The sequence below is a fragment of the Anser brachyrhynchus genome (assembly GCF_964034855.1).
Source record: "Anser brachyrhynchus genome assembly, chromosome: 19".
NCBI classification, from domain to species: domain Eukaryota; kingdom Metazoa; phylum Chordata; class Aves; order Anseriformes; family Anatidae; genus Anser; species Anser brachyrhynchus.
Window position 1 is genome coordinate 10,620,353 of NC_137712.1, and position 24,063 is coordinate 10,644,415.

Genomic DNA, 24,063 nt, shown 5'->3' on the forward strand with positions numbered 1-24,063 from the left:
CGCGTACCGAGTCAGAGTCTTCTTCAACCTGGCTGCTTATGAAATTCACATAATCATCCTTCTGGCTGTCCAGAACTTCTTCCTCATACTCAGTCTGGTAGTCTGATTCATCTGAAGACAGAAGAGAGAAAAAACACTGGTTAATAGGCATTCGGAGAGGCAGAGCAAGCTGGAAGAGGAATGACCTGTGTCTGCTGAGCACCGCCGCAGGGCAGGGTGACGGCTGGCCAGCCCTGAGCAGCTCGGTGAGCTGGGACTGCCCAAGCACCCATCACATCTCCAGCCAGATCACAGAACAAGCTTCAAGCCATGGTCTGCGTGCGAGCTGTGTCCTGCAGCCCTCTGCGATCTAAAGAGCCTGCAGCAAAAGCAGCGAGAGCCAAACTGCCCACGTGAGCCTGGTGGGCGCTGTCGGGGGGAGATGCTCCCGCTCCCTGGGGAATGCTGCTCACAGAGTCACCGCCTCTTGCTGGTCAGCCCAGCCCAGACCTGTGAAATACCTTCAGAAGACATGCCTAGGAGCTACACACCCTAACTCCTGGACGCGGCTGTGGCAGACCCGCTGGAAACACGGACTTGCAGACATACGACAAGCTCTTCTGGTGCCAAACGTTCGCCACCGCAGAGTGATAATTACGTGTCTCACAATCTCTGGTCCACAGGGAACGGTGACATTTACATTCCCCTCCTCCCCACAGGGAACAATCGCCTGCTTTCTCTGGCAATCTCGCGGATTATCATAATCAAGGGAAGCTCAAAAACCTGACCTGTGCCTTCATCTAACTCTGAGCAGCATTGCTTCTACTTCAGTTCTGATCAGCAGCTTCTGTGCTCAAGTTAAAAAACAAAAGCCATCACCTTTCTTCCAAACACCACCTTGGCAATGGCATCACCACTCCTAAAAGCAAGGGGTGCTGCGAGGGGGGGCCGAACCGCCTGCAGTGACATCAAGCAGTTTCTAGCAGACTGAACGTGTGGGGTCCTCTTCATCCTTTTCCCAGCCTGGCTGCCGTGGTTTGAAGAGCTGCACACAGCCAGTAGGATAAGGTCAGGTTAAAGGAGAAACCCAGCAACAGGCGTTTTTCCATGATGCATCACAGAGATGCACGGAGATCTCAGACGTGAGGTGACAGGTGGCAGCAGATTCGATCATTCAGTCACAATTTTACCAAGTACACGATAATCACTTTTCTGGTCTCTCAGAGGCCAGACATCGTCACGCCAAGAACTGCTAGTGCCAGCTATAAATTAAATGCAACCGTACCTCCTGCAGAGACCTCTGGCAAAGCCAGGTGCTCGGCGATGCTACCAGCGCCCCTGCCACCTATGTCCCTCACTCCGGCTGGCTGAATCTTCAGATTTCTGTCTTCACCTCTCCTTGCCTTCCTGTCAGCCTCACTAGGATATCAGTTTTAAGACAAATTCCTGTTCACTTGGAATAAACTTTTGAACTTTGTCACTTTCAACGTCCTCATTGACTTTTGCTGCCTGCTTTCCCCCTCCCAACACGTTCACCTCCCTGGATTCTGCTGCAGTTGCCTGAGCAGCGTCCGTGCCGCAGCAAAGCTCTCACCCCTTGCCCCCGCTGTCGGGCAGGACACCGCCATGCCGACGGGCAGAGCAGCCAGCAGCAGGACACGACACCGAGTGCCCAGGACTGAGCACCAAAGCCCCGACACATCAGCGCAAAGTCACCGCGTCTTCCAGAGCCTGGAGATCACTCCAGGGCTGTACAGCAGACACCGAGAGCCACTCACTGACAGGATCGACTCTCCCACATCAATTCAACACTCGACAGCAACGAATGGCACCGGGGCAGCTGCCCATCACGAGTCCCGATGGACCTCTCAGTGCACCAGGAGCCGCTGCTGAGCCCCCTCCCAAACAAGCGTGAAGCCAGTGTGCGCACACAGCAAAGCGAAGCAAGCTGCACAGGGCCACCTGTCATTTGCACAGGTTCTGGCAACTTCAGAATGCAATTAAATGCATTAAAAATGGCAGATTTTTTTGCATTTAGACTGTTTTCTGACATTTTCATGAGTTAATTCACATGCACTTTCAGTTGCTGAAGAAATACCTGTTTTTCGGCTCGGTAGTGAAAAAAGTGGTTTCTGTTTAAACTGGCTTCTTGATTAAGTATTTCTTTTGGGAACAGTCAATAGCATCTGCTCCATGCTGAAGACAACAGCACAGTCTGTTCCACAGCATTTTCTTCAAACACGATAACTACACCCAACTGCTAGAACATTAGGATTCAAGACATTTGGTCAATTTTTTTCCTTTGGTTCAGAGAATCATCATTAGCTTATACTAAAAGCATCGCTGACAATCTTTGATAAAAACACACTGGAGAAACCAGACGCTCACCTGAACAGCAAGAGATAGCACAAACAACAGTTTGCAGTTTACAGCTCCAATAAAACTGACTGCAATTAAACCCAAATCCCTTGATTTTACAAGCACTGTTCAGCATCTAACCGGTCTTTACACAGATACTAAGACCAGGAGAGGGTTGTCCCTTCTCATGTCCCTCTCACAGTAACTCCAGGTACTCGAGGACAGCGGGTGGTGGTCTCACCTGCGCTCCCTGAGCATCATCTTCCTTTGTCCCCCTTGAGACTGGGGCTCAAGGGGCAACAGCTCCAGCCCCAAGCAGCCTTGCCCATTTACTGCCAAGCCCCCCAGGAGCATCAGGCAGGACGGAGGCCTGATTGCCCCTTTCAGCACGCCGTCACCCAAACACTTCAGCCCATAGAGGAGCTAGCCTAACCAAACACAAAGAGAGACGCATGGGCAAGGCTGTCACAACAGCCAACACCTGTTGACATTCCTTATATTTAAAGCACTCAGTAGCATGCTAGCTGCTGCCACCACCAAAAGGTGACAATCCTGACCTTAAAGAGCCAGCGAAGAGATGACACCATGGAGAGGTACCCCAAGCCACGGGTAGTGGAGGCAGCGTGCTTACGGTTGGAAGGTCACACAACCACTTCTCATGCCAATGAATTGCTCTGTGATTATGTAGCTTTGGGCATTTCTTATTAGCCTGATTTCTGCAGGCAATGCACCACGTTTGAAGAAAATCAGTGCTGAATGTCTGGAGGGTTTCTGTTTCACTAACGCACATGGGCTTTGATGTAACTCAAGGAATCTGGTAGCTCATCGCAATCTGATGTGCATGAGTGCTTTTCGATAGGACTTTTTAAGCAGTAAATACACAGAGGGTAACCTAGAGCCCAATAACTGTCTCCCCTGAGAGGTTTTGGGATGTCTCCTGCTTCATCTGTATTGCAAAACCAGGTGTTTCAAACCAAGATTAACATTCCTTTTTCCCCAAGTACTTTTTCCAAGTGACTGTTGTTAAACTGCTCTGTTACACCACTTGGTATCTTTTGGCCATCACATGCAGTGAGTGTGCTACCCTACCTCACACCAAGGAACAGGGCCACGAGGGCGGCCTGAAGCATTATGGCCTCAGGTTGTGCCAGGGGAGGTTTACGTTGGATATTAGAAAGAAGTTCTTCACTGAAAGGGTTGTGCAGCATCGGAACAGGCTGCCCAGGGAAGTGGTTGTGTCACCATAACTGGAAGTCTTCAAAAGACATGTAGATGTGGTGCTTGGGGACACGGCTTGGTGGCAGACATGGTGGTGCTAGGTTAAGGGTTGGACTTGATCTTCAAGGTCTTTTCCAACCTAAGTGATTTTGTGATTACTGCTTCAGAAAATGGCAAGTGAAACCTGCTGTGGAAATCGCCCCGAGTGTGCGTGACTTCAGTCCTCAGCAAACCCTCCTGGCTGGGGACACGACCAGAGCTGCGGCTGAGCCTCCCTCGGAGGACGGCATCCGCGCTGTGCTGGCCGAGGCCGCAGCTGTGCAAAACGCAATTACAGCTGAACAAAGACAAAAATCCCAGTCGAGTAAGTGATTTGCAGAAGTGTTGTGATGCAGAACTGAAACACAGCCACAAGTACTGCAGCATCTCAACCGTGAAAACAAGCTTCTGTTCTCCTACATATGTTTCCCCACATGCTCACTCAGAGGGCACAGGTACCCTGGGTCCAGCACAGAGCATTAAGTGACTTCCTTCTCCTCACCTCTTCCTGATGGACAGTCCCCCCGTCCCTCTCCCCCCACCTTTTAAACTATTTTAATCATTTTCCTCAGTTTGTTCAAGAGTGAAAGAACGTCTGTTACATTCTGGTTGACTACAAAGCCCAGGAGAAGGGGGGAAATGTCAGTACAAAGGGTGAAAGGCCCTGGACTGGCACAGGCTGGCAGAGCCTCCTGATCTAAAGCCATCTCTTCTTTAGGAGAAAAGGCAGGGAAGTTTTTTCTTCATTTCATTTTTAGAACAAAATTATCGACAGAATTTCTTCATCCAGCCTGAGACCTGCAGTACACAATCAGGACAGGCAGAGCCCTTCTACAGTCCCTGAGGTCTGAGATCTCACTCAGGGAGGGATTTCCATAGAGAAAAAAAAAAGTTTCACCTTTTTTGACACTGCCAGTTCATATACATGCTACAAAGAAGCACCCCATGTTATAACTTGCACAGGACAAATGCAGTCAGACCATCTTCACCAGCAGACAAATCCCAAGGCTCACCAGCACGCGTGAGGAGCCACCCAACAGCCACTGGGCCGCTGCCAGGGCAGCAGTCGCCCTCCTGCCGAGCTCCGGTCACCTCTTCAGCAAGAGGCACGGGGACAATGCCACGTTCAGGGAACGCCTTTATGGCCACTGTCCATCAAAACCAGGCACAGATCCTGCAGGTACCACATGAAGTCACACCCAGCATGAACACCAGACTCCTCCGAGACCCGCTGTCCGTATGCACAGCTCTCTCCTGCCATTCTTCCCCCTCCTCCGGAGCCTACAACAAACATTTCAGTGTCTCCTGGGACCACGGGGCACCTGTCCCTTGCATCCCAAATACCCCATGCATATGCCCCTCCTTAGGCCAAAATTTGCCATATCCACTTCTTGAAAGTTACTTATTCATGTTTAATGGCCTCACCTAGCAAAAAGAAAATCTTCCTAACAGGGTGAGTAATCAGAAGCTATAACGGAGGAAGACCTGTCACACCACACGGGTTGAGTCTCAGCAGGACTCGGCGCCGATGCCTTAAATAACCACGTTACATGAATTTTTCAATCTTATTCACAATGGCTGTTTCAGACATTTGATTAATATTTTCTTCATAAGGCATATGATTGCAATTAGCATTTCAAATTACCACAGGGACATCTCTACAAACAGTCACAGATGGAAGGACTGCTAACTTTAGATTTTCCTCTGCAAGAACAAGAATCGGGAGGAGGGGGAGAGACTGTTTATAAAAAGCTCCGGCACTGGTAAAATGCTTGGAGATTTCAGGCCTCCAAAGCTCTGTTTGATCCTGTTAAGTGAATCTTCGGTTGTGGTATTTACAGGGAGCTGCTCCGTAGGACATGTCTGAGGCACAAAGCTCTCAAGTGCCGCCACGTAAAAGTGCAGGAGCCGTTCCTGTTCCACATTAGTTCATTAGTGCTCCCTGTAATAGCAGTGTACATAAAGCAATCAAGCCAGTGAGTCATTCCAGATTTGATTCAAAGTAGCACAAAAAGATCCTTCAGTCAAACCTTTAAATCGCCCTCCTCCCATTTCAAAAGGACACGGACCAAAGACCGAAGCCAGCACAGGGACACGGACAGCACGAGGAGGAATGAGCGCTCAGCTTTGTGAGAGCTGACACATGTGCGCTATTTCACTCAGAATTAGGCTAACTGGAAAAAGGATTGCTCCCACCAGGAAAGCACACCAGACCATGCCAGTAACGCTTGGCAGTGATATCTCACCACGGCAAGAGCACCGAGTCCCACCCTCACCCAAGCAGAGGGGAGGCAGCCCACAAGTGACGCCGGAGCCAGCAGCAGCCAGCCCTCAAACACATCACAGCTCACAACACAGGCCAGTAAAAGAAAGCAATGAAGCTGCCGACCCCGTTGCACTGCCCTTCCTGCTGCATCGCAGCACCGGCGGGGTCCCTCGACTCACCGTCTGCCACGGGGGCTTTCACTGGCTCGATCCTGGACACGATTTCTGCCAGGTCCGTAAAAGAGGTGGTGGCACAGGTCACATTCTGAAACACAGCAATAAGGTTTAGGTATGTTACCAAATATACAAAAAACATCCAATTCAAGACTGTGTAAAAATTATACTGAACAGAGAAAGCTCCAGACACAGATTTCACCCTCATTACTCATCGGTGAGCAATTCACAAAACAATGACCCTGATGCATGGCCTGGCTGCAAAGATGGGATTCCGAAGAGCAAGCAGACACCGGGCAATCTCTAACAGGCCCTTCTCCATCCATGCAATACGAGACCTTATTAAAAATTTAGGAAACTATAGAAAAGGCGACAAAGACAAGAACTGGCAGGCCTGGACTCTCTGACAGACAGCGTTCCTTTTGCTTCCTTGCTCTCTATCACTGCACTGTGTTGCTTTATAAAAGGGAGCAGCTGGGCCAGGTGCAGCCCCCAGGGAGATTTCTCCTTCCCTCGGTAGCCTGGTGGGAGGGAGAAGGGGCCGTGGTGCCGTACATGAGCCAGCAGAGGCCCTGGGAGGCCATGCAGCCAAGCGGGCAGCAGCCAGGGGTGACCAGGACCTGCCAGGGGACCCCAGCCCTCTCGGCAGGTCAGGGGCTGGAGGTGCTGCAGCGAGCAGGAACCCAAGGCAAGAGGTCTGCCTGCAAGGAGAAGTATTTCCCACTGTAATTCCTCTTTTCAAACCCTTTCTATTTTTATTCTGTCTCACCCAAGCAGCAGGTTGATCATTCTGGGATTTGAAGAGTTGCCTGCTTTAGTTTTTCTTTTTAATAAAACCCAACTTTGGCATTTAAGATTTGGTTTGGCCTTCCTGTGTGCTTGGCCACGAGTGAGGTGTGTGGGCCTCCCTCCCTCCTTGGGGCCAGACATAGGGTCACTGGACAGCAACTCCAACACTCTTTGCCTATTTTCAAACCAGTCACTTTAATTAGTACAGTAGCAACCTGCCCCAGAGGAGAGTGAAGGGGAAGAGCTTGCAGAGGCCATGTTATTGGCACTGGGCTGTCAGGAATTGCTGGGACAGACCTGCCCACACACCTCCAGGCAGGGCAGGTTCCTCATACAGTGTTTTTGCGAGCAATTCTTTGCTCTTCTGGCAGGAGCACTGATACTGTGAATCATACAGCCCCTGCAGGGGTCACAGCAGAAGCCCATTACAGCTGCAGCAGATTGCTCTCAGTTGACCTTTAATCCATAACTAACTTTTGATGTAATTTAGCACAGCCTAAGCAGGGTAAGGATTCAGGACAAACAGCTGCTGGGGAGCAGTGGACAGAAAAGACCCAAAGGGAATTAAAAAAATACCTGTATGAAAGGAAACAGCAGTAGCTTAGGACACACATTTTAAAATAAAAAGAAGCAGAGAAGCTCAGAATAAGGTCTGACCATTAAGGAACCAGCCAGAAGAGTGAGTCAGTCCTGCTTCATCGTGAACACGCAACCTGAATGGTCCCAGTGAAGCATCTGCAGGCGGCCATTTCCCAGGACAGGAGGGGGAAAAAAAAGAGCAGCTACATCTTCATTTTGTGCCACATGACTAAGCAAGGGACATGTGCGAACTCTGGCCACAAAGCAGACACAGCAATGTTTGAGGCAATCACCTGCACTGTACAAACGAGGACTGTCATAAAGCAAACAGACTGGGTGCATTCAGCGCTCGCACAGACACGCGCCAGACTGTCCTGGGGAGGATGCAGCAGAGCAGGGACTGGCTTTGGAGGGGAAAGAGCAGGGCACTGTATGAAGTGCTGAACAAAGCCTGCAGGGAACATCGCCAAAAGATGCTCTTGGAAAACTAGCATCAGCTCACATGCCCCCAGAGAAAAGCTGGGAGGACAGATGAGCATAAAGGCAATCCTAAGTGTGACCCTGCCCACGGGAGCATCTGTTGCAGTCACTGCCATACACATGATCCCATGCTAGGGAATATGACATACACATGATCCCATGGGTAAGCCTGCGAGAGGAAGCTTGGAGAGGCAGCTGCACCCCAAAGTCTTAGCACTCCGACTGGAACACCACTTGTGGGAAACCAGGTGTCTTCCCACGCTCATTTGATGCTTTGCAGAAAAGGCATTTAATATGTTTCAGCGTTTGCTCTGACTACTTTTGAGGACGAAACCACACTCCCATCAGTTAACACAAGGAAAAGAAGATTCATTTGAAACCCACTCTCAAACCTTCCTGCTGATATTTTTTCCAAGAAGGAAGAAAGTATTCTCTTTAGCATAATCTTTATTAAATAAATGAGAGGAGAAAGACAGATACTATTGTAGTCTGCTAGATTATATTTAGCTTTGACTATGAATAACACTTCAATAGACAAAACTTCCCTGAGGAGATCCAATTTACGGTACTGCATTACTCTGCATTGGGGAAGAATAAGGGTTGTTCAAATGAACTTTATGTAAGGTTGCTGTTGTTCATGGCTTCAGTATTTGCATTTTAAGAAAAGATAAGTAGCAACTGAATGATGAAAGGAAAGAAGAAACATCTAAATGCTTAAATATCTGGAGATTAAATAAAAATTCAACGCTTACGACATGGAAACAAGATGAAAAGAAACCGAGCCCAACACTCCAAGATGTTGAACACTCCAGAAATAGCTGAAGAACTAAAACACAGATCATCAAAACCTTTGCTAATGAAAGGCAAGTTAAAAATATCAGCTGTTATCCCTGGAAGATAGCACAGCTAAAGGACTTAAATGACTTGAATGGACTAAGGAAAAAAAGCTAAACACCTCAGAGAGAGCCTGCAATACTTGTTATTTTGTAGAAATAAACTTACAAAAACAAGTCATATGGAAAAAATATCTTGCTTTTTACTAGGCTCCAGAGTAGCTGGAGGAAAAAGCAGGTGACTTTCTGGGTCCTTGGAATGTAGCCTGGAACTTAGCTTCAGGCTTGGGGACCACACAAAGCTGACCAGGCGGTTTATCACAACATTCTCATGCACCCATTATTTTCATAATCTTGGTGTCTCAGCAGTCAGCACTTTCTGCCTTGTTATGAAGAGCTTACACAGAAACGCAATGACAAGCTCTGTCTACAACCACTACATGACCTATTTGATCTCCATGGCAGTTGAAGTGACATAAAAAACCAGGGTAGATTACAATAAATGTTCAAAATCCTGCATCATGCACAGCTGTAATACTGTGATCTGACTGAAATTAGCCTGACTTATTGTATCCCATATAATGGGCAATTCTTAAAGAAGCCTGGTTTGAAAGGTACATTTGTTACAGCAGTGAAGATGTTCAAGCTTGTTACCGCTGGGTGATAAAAGTTAGAGGACAAAATTGGACACACGACCATTTGACACACACATACACACTCACTCTTCTCCCCCTTGACTTCTCCTTACGACTATCAACACGCACACACAAACACATACCAGCACGTAACCAGCCTGAACATCATGTGTCAGAGGCAGAATGGGGGACCCCCTCTTCTGCAGCTCATGCATCTCCTACTGCAGGTCATCTTGCCAGTAAAAAATAATAAGCTGATGAGTTTTGGTGCTCCTCAAGCTACTCTGAGCTTTTTTTCCCCACAAAGCTCAGTTCCTCTGTGCTCCTCCCACAGCCACTCACCCTGCCTGTCAGCTTGGGTGGGATTCATCTTCTGATGGTACAAAGGCATCAGCACTGCTCCCCTTTGTCTCCCTTCACAGGGAGGGCGCTGAGGGTGCCATCTCTCTTATCCCAGTAGAGCCATTTCCATTTCTGCAAGTGACTCACACCCTACAAGCGCTCATCTCTCTCCTGTGACAAAAGGGGGTCTAAAGGCAAAGAGCTCAGATGTGGGCGTTTGAAAAAAGGAAAAAAAAAACTACCTCTTGTTGCTGCATCCATCCCTTCAAGGACTGCCTTTGCTCTCCCCTTGCTCACACCATTTCTCTCCTAAGAGAAGTGCTGGAGAGCCGATCTCTGGAAGAGCTGCAAACTCTCAATGTCATTTTTCACCTCCACTGACTTTCCTTACTGAAGCTTACTACAGCTATGATACATTTTGGCAATCACTTAAAATATTGCTACTAATTTCCCTATCTCTAAAAGACAATAAAGAAGAATTACCGAGTAAAACATGAAGTCTTTTTAGCACTTGGGTTTTAAATCAGAGGAATTTGAAGGAACTAAGGATAATAAGCCAATATATTATAATATAGTACCCGAGTCCTCAAAAAGGTGATAACTGTTTCTTAAAAACAACTAAAACTTCCCCAGAAATTCAGGCAGCCCACAGAGTTACTGGACCAGCTCTAGAGGCTGACTTAAATCCTGAAATTGTAAACCCAAGAGATTTTCATCCTACTTCTAAGTACTTCAACAACCCTGCAAGCTTGCATGGAGCTGTAATAAGAGCCTTACAAAATGCCTTTCCTAGTAGAGGAGCAAGGAAGAAAAACAACAAAACAAGAAGTCTGAGGCCTTGCAAGATTTTAACTCTTAGCTAAAAACGCATCCATGGCAAGGATTTATTTCAAGCTTTCTGGAAGCATCTGAGAACTATTTGAGTCATATCAGGAAAGCCAGCAATGGTGGAGATCAGTGCCAGAGATCCCGGCTCACATCCTCGGTGACAAGCACTGGGCAGCTTGGGAGAGATCAGAAAGATGGCGTGGGAGAGAGCCATTGCCCTGGTAGAACAGTTTCTGGTAGCAAGAACAATACCCAGGCACCACCTGGACTTTGTGGCACAAGAATAAATGAATAGCAGTTTTAAAGTTACTTGTGCCTACCCAGCTCTACTCTGAGAGGCAATCTACGCACGCATTCATGCAATGGGTACAAATGTGGCCCATTGCCTGAAACCACAGATCATCCTTCTCTCATCACCTTCTCGCAGATCATCCACCCATGGGACCTGCGGGGGCACAGCCACACCTTCCACCCTCACGCTTGGTGGAGAAAACAGGCAGCAACACTCAGTGCCCTCTAACTGCTGACCCACACAGGGAAGAAGAGAACGGTGGGCACGTAAACACCTCCACATCAGCTATGTCTCGCAGAAAGCGCTGGTTATGGGTGAGCACCCTGCCTTCCCTCAAGTACTTGTGCTGTGCATGGTTTTGGGTTACAAATGTGGTATCAATCTGGCAGAACAAAACAGCAACAAGGAGAGCTGCCCTGCAGGGCTACGTTGTTCCTTGAGGTTTCAGAGAGCATCCTACTTGGTGAGGATATGGGTGGATCTCTGCAGGGGTACATACATTACACATTGGGGGTGGAGGTTGTTTCTTTTTAAATGTGGCTATCAAAACCACCGGGACGCTGGTAGAGTACACCTTGGCCACACGTGTACCTGATGATCCAAGAAGTGCAGGACCTCCTCATTCATCCAGGCTCAAAGAAAGGAGTTGCTGAAAAACTGATTATACCTCTTCTGGCCTCAAAAGATTTTAACTAATAGATGCAGGCTCACAAGAAAGGACTTGAGGCAACTTTCTCCTTCTTACCCCCAGTGTTTCTGGGCAATATACAACCTGTTGTGCATCAAGTAGCTCTTGCAGAAGAGTGCATTTAAACTGAGCACTTACATCAGAAGTTTTGGATTTGCAAATCTCTTGTCTGTCTTTTAGCATTTTGTCAAGGACTCCACTCCTGCACCAGACACCAAATACAGTTTTCCCGTGCTGATATCCCACTTCCTGGAAAAAGAGAACCATGAGAAAAGAAAACAAAAAAGTAAATTAGTAACAAAAAAACATTATCCAGGAAATCCAGATGTCTATCCCAAAGGCAGGATGCATGTTTTGGTACCTTCCATCCTTACCTGGAAAAGCCACTCAGCCTAATGATTAGGGGGGAATGGTTAAGCAAACAAGGCGCTATTCTAAGTCTAAATGCTAACTGGGTCCTTGACCCCACAGTATGTACAGAAAAGCGCCACCTGACAACTACTTTTACAGCAGCAGCTTCAAGCAGGTTCACAGAATAATACCATATGAAGCTCAGTACATGTATGCATACACCCTTCCATCCAGGTACATAGCCGAAATTAAAAAAACAACAACAAACACACGCTATTCCATAGCCTGTAATGATAAAGGAATGCCTAGAATGCCCTTTAAGGTCAGCACAGTGTAAAACTCCCCTCGGGACAAAGCTTATTTAGCTACACTGTAGGAAATGAAAACCCAGGAGGGTGCTGCCCTCTGTACCTGTAACATCTTGTGCCAAGAACTTGCTCAAAGAAAGTGACATCTTTGAGAAATTGCACTTTCCTCAAGTTTTTAATTCCACTGAGAAAAAATTGCCTGGTGTCTTCAAATCTCTTTAATGACAGCAAATTAGACAGAACAATGATTTGACAGCTTACTGTTACTGTGATGATCTATCAGACCTGTCTGTCAAGGTTTTAAAAAGGGCCAGGACACTGCTCCCAGTGAAGAGCACTATTTAAACAGGGAAGCCTCAGGTCCCCTGCTGAAGGGACAGAGCTGTTTACCCAGGAGCTATGACATCAAATATCCTTGGGAAAATATTTATACTGGGGAAATCAGCTGGTGGCTTTGAATAGCTGCTCTTTGTTCCTAAGTACTCTCTCAAATGTAAATCTGCAGGGCTTAATTGCATTACTGTTTTTGCTCAGTATTTATACGACAGCATTAGGGAACAATGTTGAGAAAGCAATCTGCAGCCTAATGAGTGTTGTTGGTTCTCAACACATCTGTAAAGGAGAACTGCTTAAAGGAAAATTGGCACTTCTCCCTCCTCCTCTTTCCTAGACTAGGAGAAGAGCAAACCCGTGCAGAAACACCTGAACACAGAAGATATTTGCACAGCTGAAGCAAAGAACGGAAAAAGACAGTAAAATAACTTCCTTGACAAGAGACAATGAGCCAAAATTGCTATCATTCCCTCAAATCAGGCAGAAATGTTTTGGTTTTGAATGCTGGATTATGTCACCAAGATAATTCAACTGCACATCTGGAGTCAGTTCTTCCCATGCTGATTTCGGATACACATCTTTGGGATTTAGTTTTTGTAACCTGGTACTACCCTTTTTACTACGTCCTTCCACTGACATTGGTGCCATTTTCCTGATATGCTATCAGGTGTGGAGGAATTGTGGACGATATGTTTTATTAATAGAAGTGTTGAAATGTCAGCCGAGTCAGGTATTTTAGCATGTTACCCTCCATTTCAACGATTCACAGCGTCCCCACAGATTTCTTCAAATCTTTCATGTGACAACAAGCTACACAATCAAGGAAGAGAAATGACACCATTTGACAAACCACAACTGCCCAAAGCAGCTCAGACACCAAAGAGTTTTTACCAAGCAGCTGAGTAAGGACTGACATAAGATAGCGAGGCAACTGATCCGTTCAGAGGTTATTATATAATCACAATTATTAACTCAATTTCTACTGTTAATCCAATCTCACAGTCATGATATCATTCCGTGGTATTATTTAATGTCAATTATTCACTCTGTGCCAACTGACTTCTCTTACTCTTACACTGCTTAGGTATTAATTAGCACCACAAAGCAGTAGACTTCTGCAGAATGTCAGTATGGGGGAACTGCCTTCCTCAGGATGCACTTACACAGATTTCATCAAATTTCCCAAATTCCAGGGTGCCGTATCGGTCAATGGGTGGCCGTATATACTCGCAGTACTCGCTGTTCTTCACCATCTCCAGCTGCCGCACGCAGCACACGTATGCAAGCCGTGTCTGGATCTCTGCCATATTCAGCACCTGCCAACCAGGACAGACGTAACGATCATGATTAATTCAGAAATTTCATTTCAGAATATGGTCTGTATTCACAGTGGAGAGAAAGCAAGTTATCCATCAAGCTTATTCCAAAAGCACACAGAAGCCTGCTGAAGCCTTCACACATCAGCACCTCCATCTGTTTCCCAGGCAGTGTGGACAGCCAACAAGTCTCCAAAGTCAGACACATTGCTGCAGCGCAAGGTTGAATTGAGTCTTCCATTTCAGGATGTAGTGGTAACGTCAGAAAGAGGTCTGTGCTTAGCTGAGAGGTCTAAGAGATCCTTCAAGGCAGAAATCGGTGATGATCACTACTGTACCAGGGCAGAGATTTCGCAGAACCACAGAATCATTGAGATTAGCAGGGACCTTTTGATACCCTCTGGTCCAAGGCCCTTATACTCAAGCAGGGTCAGCTACAGCAGGCTGTCCAGGACCATGTCCACCTGGGTGAGAACACCTCCACAGAGACCCTACAACCTCTCTGGGCAACCTTTTCTGGTGTTTCACCACCCTCACAAATCTAAAAATAAATTTCGAAAAAAAATGGAATCCCATGTGTTTTCAGTTGTGACTACTGCCATCTGGGCAGTCACAGTATTTCACTGGGCACTACTGAGGAGAGTCAGAGTCTTTCATTTCCCCAGCCAGGCATTCCCACTACGTGCTGGGAGCGGCACCATCAACTCTGCCAAGACCGAGCAGGGCACTCAGCTGCACCAGCTCCAGAAAGGATGCCAGGCCACTTCTCAGGGAGACGAGACCTTTTCAGGGAAGGGATTTATTACAGAGGAATAACTTGGGATTACAGAGCAGTACCCACAGGTTGTAATATTTCCCCTAACTTTGGGAAGCAAGGTTTTTATTTCCAATTGCAAAATAGGAACACATTAATCACAGTGGGTAAAGGAAAAAACAGCATTCACTTTGGGGAGCGCTGCAGAGCCAGATAGCTTAGGAAACGCAGAAGAATACTTAATAGAGTTGGCTGACTGCATTCAACAAGAAAAAAAAATCATACTCTGCAGCCCAGTGTTTATGAGTAGCAGTTGTATTGTTAATTACTGGCTAGCACTAAAACCTCCCTAGTCAGCCATCCAGAGACATTAGGATAGAAACACTGAACTGGAGTAAGTTATTACTTTTATTGGTGAAATCTGTAAATTCTGACTTTATCAAAACTAACTGCACCTACAAGAACAGGTTTCTGTGCTCTAACAATTGTATGACCTTCTGCAGGCCACACTGCAGAGCGGGGCTCTACCCTCTCCCCTGATGCTCTATTTCCTTTGGTGTCAGGGCACTGCCCAGCTTTCTTCACCCATCAGTATGAGCTCAAATCCACGAAACAACATGGCCTGTTACCAGGCTTGTTCTCTGAATAACCAAAGATGCAATGCAGTCTGCAATACCTTGACTTTCTCAGCCAGGGGATTCCACCTCTTCCAGAGCAGCCACCAGCCAGACAAGCAGTCGCCGTAGTTGGTGAGGTCGGTCTCATCTTGGCTCCCCACATCGATCGCTATCACCACTTTTGCCCCCATGGACTTTGCAACATCAGCTAGTGGGAAAGAAGGTCGTATCAGTACACTTTCCAATAGTGACGTCAACTCTGGTGCTGCACAGCTAAACTTATATATACTCTCTAGCTGTATGTATGTAACTTGACATCATACCTACCACGAGCATCTCTTTGAACAGCTTCAGATATAAATGTTTGCAGCAGCTCTGTTGAGGGACTATTTCCCTGGGGAAGCTCCTACCCCACATGCTCTATTTGAACTACAAGATCCCACTGTGCACCAAAGCAAGCCCCTACATAGCAGCAGGGTGAGTTCACGTTGCTGAACCGCTGGAAAACATCACTTATGGGGGAAGCTTTCCCCTAGATGGGCAGGCTGACCTGACTCACCAACACCACACTGCCACCAAAACCAACGTGAAGGAAGCAGCGAACCTGTGTGGCAGGGAACAGAGGAGAGAAGCCAGGACACACACACAGCACAAGTCCACAGTTACACCAGACTAGTTATAGCATGGCAAGTCCCGTATGAACAAAGCCCTGGGGAACCTGGAGAGAGAACAATTGGCAATGGCCTTAAAGAGGAGAGTCAGCAGTGCAGAGGTGCAACCCTGCAGAGAGAAGACAAAGAAAAGGAGCAGCAAAGGAACCCAACAGCAAGGAGAGGCTGGGAGGATTTCAGTCTACAAAAAGCCTTGGGATCCAAGAGAAAGATTTGCATTTGAAGTTGGAGAGAAATGAGGCAACAATTCCTACTTCAAGGTCAGTAGAAAGAGAACTAGCTACAGCCTTTGGATATGGGTGAGAATTTAGGGAAGTGCCAAAGGAGGGAAAAGAAGGACACACACCTTACAGAATGAATTTATACTCCTTCCACACCCCCAGAGTCCAAGATAGTTGCAGTTTCCAGAATAGTTATGCGTAGGAAAACCACAGCTCTGAAGAGCCAATTTAGATGCTTAATTTAGACACTTATTTAAATCAGATCTGTTCTGTAACTTGTACTTCTATTACTGGGCTGGTTCAGCCTATTCATCTCATCCACCCAGTGTCACCTGTATGTGCTCTGTGCACTCTTCCAATATATACAGGTGAAAACGGTGTCTTGGTTTTCAATTCATGGTTTTGCTTACAGACACACACAGCAAATGTCAAATGCAGATTTTGGGGGTCTATTTTGTGTTCTTTCTATTTCTGTTTTTCAGGCAAATACAGCCCTGAGGAGAAAATACAGTCTGGGTTTGTCTTGAACATGCAAAAGCTTTAGGATGCTCAGATGTAGTCTCTGACTTGGATTTCTTTCTATTTGTACACAAACTGAAATGGCACCATACAACTCTTTCCCATCTTGGCCATCCCCCTGACCCACCTACCTTCCAATGCTTTCTGACCGCAGTGACAGCCCTAACACGAAACACATCCCAGATAAGCACAAATGAATTCAAGCACCTTGATCCCTTTTGGGTTCAGCCCTCAGATCAGCCCTTGCATCAGCCTTCATACACCACACGATTCCACCCCTGCCACATGCTCGCAGCTAACCAAGACCCCAGCTGCACCCTTCAGGCTCTGGGCACTGAGCTCAGCCCCTAGCCCTGTCCCCTCCGGGCTAGGAGGACAAAGCTGGCATCTGTCACAGGAGCCCCCACTGGCACGAGGCTGCCCACTCTTTCCTCCCAAGCACAGTTTGTGCATCCTGCCAGCTCTTCAGGGAAGCACACTGGCAGACTTGCTCTCAAGAATAGACATCTGATTTAACAAAGCTACTCAAAATACTCACTGCTTCAATTCTGCGCCTACGTTACAGTTAAAACTCACAACTGGACAATAAAGTAAAGAGAATTCTACTACGCTGTTTTCAATATCAACAGTCATTTACTTTCAACAGTCCTCCAGCGAGTGCTCTGATGCAGCATGTTCTACTAACACAGGCACCAGGCTGAATAATGAAGAATTAATACTCTTGCTTTCTCTGAATTAGTTCCTATTCAAGTGATACTTTTGAAAAGAAGCACAAAGATAGACTATATACCTGCAGTTTAATTTCTGTTCTCCTTTCAGTGAGCACTAAATTGGAATTATATTTTTGGAATAGGAATATTAGGAAACAGTTCATAACAAAGAACAGTCTTAATAAAGCCTTGGTAAAGCAAACACCTAGGAAACTGAGAACAATGACTCCTGGTAGCCATCATGAGATTAAAGGCGTCTGCAATGTTTCTCCTTGTTTCTTTTTTTGGAAAATAATCATGAGGGCAAAGTTCTGCAGACTGTATGACAGGATGTATTCTCAGTAACTTCTTCCCACCCGATCCGTACACCTACCGGGAAGGTTGTTGATATAACCTCCATCCATCAGGAGATGCCCATCCTTCGGGTCACAGAGCGGAGGCATGTACCCGGAGAGAGACATGCTGGCACGGATGTACCTCCACAGAGAGCCTGCAGGAACAAGGAGGGGCGAATGGCAACAGCATTAACGCACTGCCACAGCGATGGGGTAGGCGTTCACACTCGTTACAGTAACCGGGAGATAGAGGTTCTCCTGAGAATACTATTAGAAAGTTATTAAAGCAGTTTATTATTTTCTATACCATAATCCTGGCTAGGGGAAAAAAAAAAAGGCCATTCAGACCTACAGTCAGGCAAAGGCCTTAGGAAACAGTTTTAAGCACATGCCTCATATTCATTGCCTTTAAGGAGATTTCAGCATATGCCTGACTGCAGGGATCATCTTTAGTGTGTTGTTGAGCTTACACTGATACGGCAAGGAAAAGGCTTCTCCTGGGGACAAAGGAATAGAAGAAATAAGCAGATTGAAGTGCAGCTAAAGCCATTATGCTCTACAAAGATCCACAGAAAACAGACTTTTAGCAGGAGTTTAGCAGGAGCTGAACATGAAAAATACTGATTGCAGAAGCCCAGAAATTCTGCTTTCCCTGCTCTGCAATAAGCAAACATTTTCACTTATAGAACTAGTGCAAGTACACGATGGCGATCTTATCTCTTCTGAGGACATTTCTGTTAACGGTACTGTAATGAAGGAAGTTAAAATCTTTTAAGCTGTTAGAAACAAAGTTTAATCAAGTAGAAATTGATTGGATCTGTTTCTTTGAAACCATTCTGCTTCAAGGGTCTTATTTACTGATTTTTCTCCTTGTAGCATTTGCAACAGCTGAATTTGGATGACACCGTAGTTCCAAAGATGCTAGTAATCTTGTTTAAGAAGTTAGCAATCTTGTTTAAGAAGTCAATCTTTAAAATATCCAAAATACATAAGAACTGTAGTGTTGGCTCAGTTCTCATTAGTTACCTACTTGATGTTTCAAACAAGCCCCTCTTTCCAGCAAACTGGGAATTGACTTTTTTTCTGTTCTTTTTAAAAACATGTAATGGTTCTTTTTATAATTGTAACCTAAACACTCCTTCTGCTTAGCATAGGTCAATACTGGCAAGCTTGTTTTTTATTATTAATAGTTTTAGTCGAGTTGGAACTTCTACAGGAGAAAAATGCTGACTTGTTGCGTTATTCACACTGTTACCCAGCACCCTGTGCACTTTGGCACACACCTGAGTTAGCAACCTGTTTAGCAGCTGCAGTGGTTAGGATTTTAATTGCATTAAGGGGGCTTCTAGGGCAGCTTGTGATCCAAGTCAGGGCTGCTCTCGTCCCTCTCTGACTCCAGCCACCCTTTGCATCACCTGCCCACTCCCTCACATTCGTGCTGCATTCCTGGAACTTAAGATTTCAGGAGAGGTTTTTTGCCTGAACCCATTTTGATCAGAGCAATTCCTGCTCACAGGTGCTACTGCCAGTGTTTGCAGGAAGCAGGGGCAAGCAAATGGGTGGAGTGAGTTTCTTCATCTACATCTTGGCTTAACCTGCTGTAGAACTAGAAAACAACCTCTAAGAAAGGTTAATCTTTTTCTGCTTGTTTTAGCTCCCTTGATTGTCCTAAGACAACAATACCCCAGGGTCAGCAGCAGCAGTTTAAGGGTTCTGCGAGCCCCACCCTGGCTGCAGGAATGGATAGTCCTACCTGGTGGACAGCCAACTCAGAAGGTAACAGAGGCATGGCAGCAAAGGTTTCACCTGCCCACAGAAATATCTGCGGCACCCCAAAGGCTTGTGCCATTTTCACTGAAGCCTGAGTCACTGCACCATTACCCCAAATAGCCAGACAAAAGCTAAAGCAAGTATCCCACAGGGCTGCCACCACATCAAGAAAGCAGAGCAGACAGCTCAGATCTTTCTCCTCTGTTCAGTCACTGTAAGGCGAATTACAGTTTTCCACCAGAGAAACACAGAGGCCTGGACACAAATGACAACCTAACCGAGCTTCTGCTTCAGCCACAGGAGTCTCTTTATTGGGAATACATCTTCATTTATAGGGAATTTGAAACTTAAAATGCGTTTATTGCATTAGTTCTGATTTATGGTTAAGACACCTGCACTTCACAGAATGCTTTAAGGGAACAGAACGGTGCCAACGGAGCCATTTGCTCTCTAAACAGTGAATCCAGCGTCTCAGTTAATTTCTTCCCCACAGCTCTGCTCCTTGTTATGTGTACAGCCACAGTTCGGTGCTCAGCAAATAACAGAGGAGGGGGAAACAAAAGAAAAGACAAACTGAAAGAGGATGAAAACCGCAGGAACAAGGGGTGGCACTTCAGTCTCACCTCCCTGTTTAAGACGTGCTGCAGGAGGCTGCCTGCACACTTACCGTCAGTGTGGACCCTCATTGTTGAGGCAGTGATGTCGGTCGTAATGGTGAAGTAAGGAATCCACAGATCCTGCAACAGAGGAGGGCCTCATTTTACCAAATCTGTAACCTTGCACTTAAACTAAAACCTGTGCCTAATACAGAAGCCAGTGACAACCTCTGCATCTCGACAGAGCTGTAGACACAAGTGGAGAAAAATCCATCAGCTTTGGGTTTAAGTTTATAAATTTGTTTCTTATGCAAATACCTCAGGCAGAACCAAGGCAGAAAAATAATTACTTTAATAGCAAAAAACACTTGTTCCAGAAGACTGTACATCATACAGCACATAACAGAAACCTCATACTAGGAGTTTATCTTTTCTGATATCTGCTGTTCTTTAAGATGAAGTTTTTTGGGTTTGGTTTGTTTGTTGTTTTTTTTCTTTTCTTCCACCCTTGCTTCACTTCCTGAAATGCCAGAGCCCAAGACAAAACGAGGGAAGAACATGAGTTTTGACCCTCTTTGAGCAATGTTCTTCCACGGTAAATGACTTCCACATTGTACCGTATGGTGATGAAATCGTTTCAGCAGGAGATACAGAGCAATGCTGCTGGGACCCAAAGCTGCCAAGAGTCAAAGACAACAACACAAAGCTTTGCAGCATTATCTGCTCGAGGGAAGGAAGGCTCTGCAGGAGGATCTGGACAGGCTGGACCGATGGGCTGAGGCCAACTGTATGAAGTTCAACAAGGCCAAGTGCCGGGTCCTGCATCTGGGGCGTAACAACCCCAAGCAGCGCTACAGGCTGGGAGATGAGTGGCTGGAAAGCTGCCTGGCGGAGAAGGACCTGGGAGTACTGGTTGATAGGCAGCTGAATATGAGCCAGCAGTGTGCTCAGGTGGCCAAGAAGGCCAACAGCATCCTGGCTTGTATAAGAAGCAGTGTGGCCAGCAGGTCTAGGGAGGTGATTGTCCCCCTGTACTCGGCTCTGGTGAGGCCGCACCTCGAGTACTGTGTTCAGTTTTGGGCCCCTCGCTACAAGAAGGACATGGAGGTGCTCGAGAGAGTCCAGAGAAGGGCAACGAAGCTGGTGAGGGGTCTGGAGAACAAGTCTTACAAGGAGCGGCTGAGGGAGCTGGGGTTGTTCAGCCTGGAGAAGAGGAGGCTCAGGGGAGACCTCACCGCTCTCTATAGGTACCTTAAAGGAGGCGTAGAGAGGTGGGGGTTGGTCTGTTCTCCCACGTGCCTGGTGACAGGACGAGGGGGAATGGGCTAAAGTTGTGCCAGGGGAGGCTTAGGTTGGATGTTAGGAAGAACTTCTTTACTGAAAGGGTTGTTAGGCATTGGAATGGGCTGCCCAGGGAGGTGGTTGAGTCACCATCCCTGGAGGTCTTTAAAAGATGTTTAGATGTAGAGCTTAGTGATATGGCTTAGTGGAGGTCTTGTTAGTGTTAGGACAGAGGTTGGACTAGATGATCTTGGAGGTCTCTTCCAACCTAGACGATTCTGTGATTCTGTGATTATTTACAGGAACATCCTGCAAGGCTGATTTTCAAGAAGACCCCAAAAGTTGCTTGAGATACTGCAGGGTAAAATAGCAGTGAGGAATGTGGTACATAACCTACCTAATAAGCAGGATAATACACAAAAAGAACAGACTTTTAAAGGACTTGGCTAGCTTGTTCAACAGAAGCTAGACAAAACCAAGCAGCCCTGTTCCTGGGTGGGGGAGTTCTCCCTTGTGTCTCAGTGCCTGTACTCACACCCCACTAGCTGGAAAAATGGAATGGGAGGCGGCTTCCCAACTGCACAGAAGCTTGTTGGAGAGAGGACAGTTTTGGAAAGTCTCTGTGGTGCCTAGTAAAAGGGCAGCCTGCAAAGGTAAAGGAGGAGGACTTGTTTGAACAAACATCACTTATGCCGAGAGAACAACAGCTGATAGTTCTCCGTCAATCATACAAAGCTGAATCTAGGCTGAAGAGGTAAACTTACCTTCCCATCCATCCAGCCTCATATGCTTTTCACAGGGTAAGGCATCCGAACCTTCCCTGGCACAGCTCAGATGAGCCAAGCAAGGCTTTGGACTACAGCTGTCAGCACAAGCTGAGAAGTACTCCCCCTTTAGCACTTCTGGTGCAAGTTTTTTTGTGCTGTTCAACAGGAAATTGTGAACTGCCAAAGTGTTTTTTTTCCTTTTTTTTTTTTTTTTCTTCTTCTCCTCCTCCTCCTAGTGAGTTTAATCTCTTAAGCAGCTCTGCAAAGATGGTGGAATTGAGGAGGACTAACAGATGCTGCACAAGTATTACAATCCATCTGGTATAAATGCCACAGGAGGGGCGGACGAATAAAGTGTGACTACAGGAGTATTAGGGGTGCCTCTCTGCACTAAAGATATTCTGATGATCACAGATCTCGGTGCATCAACCACATTTTAAGCAAAAATACAGGAACAGGGAAAGAAGCCTAAGCTACGCTTCCTTGCATATTCATGCATGAAGGAAACCAAGCCACAACCTATTATACACTCATAAAGATGGCATTTCATACATAGTTTCATTTGTTTTCAAGAGAGAATGTTATTCAAGCCCAAAATAAGATTTACGAAAGCTTTCTTTTCAGATTCCTCACACCAGAAACTCCAGCTGAGATGACCTGCAAGAGCACTTTGTGTTTCTGGCACGAGGGATAAAATTCCTGGTGCTCTCCTGGGATATCACAGGATCACAGCATGGCTGAGGTTGGAAGGCACCTCTGCGTCCCTCTGGTCCAACCCCTGCTCCAGCAGGGTGCCCAGGACCACGTTCAGGTAGCTTTAGAAGATCTCCAAGGAGGAGACTCCACAACCTCTCTGAGCAACCTGTGCCAGTTCTGATACGTACTCTGATCTGGCACCCCCAGCTCCTTCCAGAGGAGCACTGCAGTGTCATCTGCTAAGAGCTGAAAAGCTAAGGCTCTGAACTGAGGCAAGAAAGCTTGTGGTTCTCCAAGTACAAACTGAAGCTTCTGTGTCTATACGGAAGGATGGTTCTTGTTGTCTGGGTGGACATGATGCTTCTGTAACTGGCAGGCAAGGAGCAAACGGCATTTCTCTGCAGACGTCAGGAAATGCTCTTATCAGACGTAGAGCGTCCTTCATCCAGTAGGATGGGTAGTTTCAGAGGAACAGTAACTGTATTTTTCAGGAAATATTTTCCAAGCGCCCTGCCCTGGTTTTTTGTGTGCTTTCCTTAAAGGACTCACGTAGGCTGATTTCTTCTCTTGGAGCGCCTTTGGCTGAAATCTGTAGCAGCAATCACGGGGGTTGCTGGTAACCAGGGCTACCCCACAAACAACACTGCTGGGATTCTGGAGACACCTACGTGACAAGAGCTGCTCGAGAGCAAGTTTTGGAGAAAATGGAAACCTCCCTTTCGATGACAGAAATAACAGTTCAACGTAAGCGGCTACACTCCCTAGCTGCGATGCAAAAGAGGGACGAGGGCACACATGAGAAGTGCAGCAGTGACACCTCACAGCCAGGGCAAGTAAAAAGGATAACCTGTTCCAGTTCCTCTTAATTTTAAGCTTTTATAACAGTTGGCCAGTCCCCAGCCTAGCCTCACGGGCAGAAGTGCTCAGGTTCTGCTAAGTTTAACAGGAATACTGCCAGGATGGAGCGGTAGCTGCCAGGCATCCAAACAGCACCTGTGTTTGTAAGGCTGGAACCAACCCTTGCTATGTGCATTCGCAGCTGGAAATCATTGCTACCCACCCTACTCCAAAAACACCCCAACTGCTGAGAAAAAAAATCAAAAATTTGAAGTTGGGATGTCCTGAAATAATGCTTTTAGAAAAGATTTCTTCATGGCTTAATGCTTTTGTCACTTTATAAGTTACTTTTTACACTTGGGCAGCTTTCAGTTTCCGTCTGTCTGCTGACATGCCTGGCTAACCCATACTGACAGTACAAATTGCAATTAAGAGTAAATGCCTCCTTCCTTCCAGGGCCACACAACATTTCTCCTTATTTA

The 24,063-nt window shown here is 46.5% G+C and overlaps 1 protein-coding gene across 1 annotated transcript in view; it reads right to left on the reverse strand.

Moving 5' to 3' along the window:
- Positions 1 to 24,063, reverse strand: part of PNPLA7 (patatin like domain 7, lysophospholipase) — a 126,516-nt gene that overhangs the window by 1,896 nt on the left and 100,557 nt on the right. The window contains exons 28-34 of the mRNA XM_080561496.1: positions 20,072 to 20,141; positions 17,673 to 17,789; positions 15,238 to 15,386; positions 13,655 to 13,807; positions 11,638 to 11,748; positions 6,040 to 6,124; positions 8 to 111 (exon numbers count right to left, since the gene is read on the reverse strand). Coding sequence (XP_080417622.1) covers positions 8 to 111; positions 6,040 to 6,124; positions 11,638 to 11,748; positions 13,655 to 13,807; positions 15,238 to 15,386; positions 17,673 to 17,789; positions 20,072 to 20,141 — 789 coding nt within the window. The remainder of the gene's footprint in view (positions 1 to 7; positions 112 to 6,039; positions 6,125 to 11,637; positions 11,749 to 13,654; positions 13,808 to 15,237; positions 15,387 to 17,672; positions 17,790 to 20,071; positions 20,142 to 24,063) is intronic.